This window comes from Triticum dicoccoides, chromosome 5A (assembly GCF_002162155.2).
Source record: "Triticum dicoccoides isolate Atlit2015 ecotype Zavitan chromosome 5A, WEW_v2.0, whole genome shotgun sequence".
NCBI lineage: Eukaryota > Viridiplantae > Streptophyta > Magnoliopsida > Poales > Poaceae > Triticum > Triticum dicoccoides.
Genome location: NC_041388.1, coordinates 380,165,629 through 380,169,318, shown reverse-complemented (window position 1 = coordinate 380,169,318; position 3,690 = coordinate 380,165,629). Strand labels below are relative to the sequence as shown.

The following is a 3,690-nucleotide window of genomic DNA, read 5'->3' as shown; positions in this document are numbered from 1 at the left end:
ATTCCTATTAAGTCAGAATGTCACATTCGACTCCAACCAACAATCCGCACGATGACTGGCGCCCACCTTTTCTTCTTCCTGGACACATCAAGTGCTACTAGTCTACCAAATAGCCCACGGATTAGCGAAAGTGTTAGTCTAATTTGAAGCACAAATGCACCCGCATGAAGAGTAAATTCCAAAAAATAGTAAAACTATTTAAAAAAATCATAAATTTATTTATGGGTGAACATCAACAAGTTTTCTAACATTCTGCAAATTTCGTCATGAAAAGACATCTGTAGAGTTGTGTGTCAAAAACACAAAAATGAGTGCTCCAAAATGCGTCTTTCTGAGCCTTGGGTTTTGTTTTGTTTTGTACAGGCCACCACGGATGTCATTTCAAGGTCAAAATTGGCATGCTGTTAGAACATTTGCTGATGTTCATCCTCAATTTTTTCCATTTTTCTAATTTTATTTACTATTTTATATGATTTACTGTTCATACAGGTGTGTTTGAACTCGGGAGCAGATAATGCATGTCCACGGGTTAGTGGTTACTCCCACCGCTGCATGTGTTAATTAAATCATGAATAGAAAATAGCCCACAGATTAGTTTTTCGTTTCAGAAAAGCCCACAGTTGTTCCTCCCGCTACATGTGCTAAGTCATGAATAGAAAATACTAGCCCACAGATTAGTAGTTATTAAATCATGAATAAATTGCAGAGAAAGTTCGGGTTCTTCCTATCATGCCTGTGTGTAGGAAAGCAAATGCGCACCACTTTGGGGAGAAAATTCTAGGTTATGCGTGACAATGATGGCAGGGACTCTTGATACTCGAGTTGCAACGCACCTACCGTCCAAAATTCTTGCCTTATATTTGCCTAAATACGAATGTATCAAATCACGTTTTAGTATTAGATACATCTGTATCTGGACTAATCTAAAACAAGAATTTTGGAACGGATTATCTGCTTCAAGGGGGACTTGCTGTGGAAGCAGGGTTCGAATCTACACTTGTTGTGTTGCAGTGGTTCTGACGAGTGTATTTTACTAACTTATGCTCTGATCACCCATCTGCTGTTTCTTCCTGTATTTTACTAGCTCTATCCATCAGTCTAGTTATTTATCGATCGCTCACCACCTGGCACATCTCAATATTAATTGCTGTCAAATCACCAGCAGCATCACCACGTCATTATCACCTGCCCCAGCCCGTGCTCAGCACATCGCCGTTGCTCCCGTTGGTGGTCGACACAGGTGTATGCAAGTAGTATATTCTACAGTTCTTAGTGGTGATCTTCCAATTCTACTGCGGCCACTTTGTGGACGCCAAGCGTCTTTATATACCCATCACTCCCCTCCACCCTCACCTCTCACCACTGCACAAGTCCTTGGACTGAAGTGGTCACCTCCTCCTCGGCTCCACCATGCTTCCCAGGATCCAGAGAAGCATCTTCTATCTCGGGGAGGAGGGTGGTGATGGCCACCGTGGTGCTGATGATCACCATGGAGATAACATTGTTGACATCCAGCGGCGCCTCGGGGGGCACACCCACGGCCGCCGTCTGCGGCGAGGAGGGCGAGACGTCGTCGTCGGGCTGCAGATCCTCGTCCAGCACCACCCGCAACCGTGTCATGTCGTCCTCAAGCAGATGGTCAGCTCGCCGCCGGCCCGCCGCCGCCTTTCTGGCAGCTTCTCGGGAGCCTGCTCCCTGTGCCGGAGGGAGCTCAGTCCCGACAAAGACGTGTACATGTACAGGTACTACTACAGCCTACGTGCAAGCTCGTGATCTGAATTTCTTAACCGCTGGGGCTGAGGCAGCATTGATCGGAAGGCTTCGTGGTTGGCCGCTTGGTGCATGACTGATACTAGTGCTGTGCTTGCAGGGGTGACCAGGGGTTCTGCAGCGAGGAGTGCCGGCGGCAGCAGATCTTGTCGGACGAGGCCAGAGAGCACGAGGCCATGGTCAGCAAGGAGCGTCGAGGTCTGGCTCACCGCCGTCACCACCCCGGGCCATGGCCGGCGCCGCCGGTGGCGATCCGGGGCGCGCCGAGGAGATTACTGGCGGTAGCGTAGCCTGATTATGCATAATAACGCATGCACGAACTATGACATCCATGAGCAGATCGATCAAGAACCTATGATGCTGAAAAGTTAATTACAAGTAATCGAGGGGCAAATCAATACGCGTATTTGCATATATGGCGAGGTGAGGGTGAGAATCTTGAGATGGTATGAATATGTTAGAGAGACGTTGAAGCAGGGTGCATGTTTTTTCTTCAGGCTGGTTGGTTCAGATCTGTAGTCATGATGCAAACAAATGTAATCTGCTCCTGGCCGCCTGTTAATATGTGCACATCCGGTTAATTCTAGAGGGAAGAAAGTAAAAAATAAGAATAATTGGTACACGAAAATTTGGTGGGATGCTGCTGCAAGATACTGTATTTGTGATCAAGTGTTAAACTCGTGGTGTAATCCTGAACACAAGTTAGGCGTACGTGAATCTCAAGGTGCTAGAATTTGATGCCAAGAGGAAGCAAGGGATAATAAAATGATGCTGTGGCATCTAGCAGCTTGATGGGGAGCACAAATGGCACCAGAATGGAATCTTCTCTGGAGCTAGAAAACGACTAACAAAATGAGAAGCAGCCATAAGATCGAAGATCTGCAAAGAGGGAGCAGCCTAAAAGGCAGGGACCGGTTCATTTATTTATTTCGTGGGGGGTCGACAGAGATTTATTAATTGGGCATCGTTCAAATTACAGAACTGCATGCATGTAATTTTACAAATGTTAGACGAAAGGCAGAGACCCAAGCTTTATTAGAAAGCTAAGATAAAGGAGTTGCAGACTTGTATAGTAGGACCATGTTTTACTTGAGAGTATTTTGCATGATCTCTTATCCTTTGTTTTCTAGGGTTGCATGGTCTCTTATCCTTTTGTCCACTCTTTTTTTTTTGCGTGGAACCTTTTGTCCACTCTCATACTAGTACTGCTTTCACGGGCTTTGCGCGCCCCTCCACGTTAACAAAAACAACTTCCATGACAAAAAAGAACGACCGTATCTGTTATCTGTTTCTGTAGTGCTGTATGAATAATATCCAGTGGTTTTCTTATTGAGTGAATAATATCTGGGTAGGTTTCTTAATGTTTTCATGCTTTCTTCTGCTGTTGGAGTGAATAATATCTGGGTAGATTCAGTGCGCCAGTGTCTAAGTGAATCACATGTTCAATCAGGGACGTCTTTTTTTTTTGGAGGAAAGGGAAGCCTTATTTTATAAGCATGTTTTCTACCAATCATCTCGTAAAGCCACCATTTTCAGCATAAGGATGTTAAGCAAAGGATCGCTCGTACGCTCGACAGTCTATTAAACCAGTCTCCCATACGGCTCAGCCTGAGCCCATTAAGCCGCCGGTCCTTCTATAGGGACTAATCTTCCCCTGGCGGCTCCCATCTAGGGTTTGAGATACCTCCGGTGGCGACACCGTGAGGCTGTTCCGGACTCTACCACCAATGCCGATCCTCCCCAACTTGGTACTCAGGCTGATTAAGGGGATAGCCTCGATATCTACCCGGCCTTGGTCCCTGTCTTGGGTTGCTAGGGTTTTGGTGGGTCGGAAAACGCATCTCGCTAGGATTTGGCTATGGCAGGATCGGGCTCGCAATCGTCAGCGGGAAGTGTGGCCCCTGGGGGGAAACCCATCGA

At 46.5% G+C, this 3,690-nt stretch overlaps 1 protein-coding gene across 1 annotated transcript; it reads left to right on the top strand.

The window, feature by feature from the left end:
* The first annotated feature begins 1,348 nt into the window (after positions 1-1,348).
* On the top strand, positions 1,349-2,419 carry LOC119301633. Its single transcript, XM_037578630.1, has 2 exons — positions 1,349-1,742; positions 1,871-2,419. Exons 1-2 carry the CDS (start codon positions 1,411-1,413, stop codon positions 2,058-2,060), a joined length of 522 nt encoding a protein of 173 aa, XP_037434527.1. The 5' UTR covers positions 1,349-1,410; the 3' UTR covers positions 2,061-2,419.
* The last annotated feature ends 1,271 nt before the right edge of the window (positions 2,420-3,690 follow it).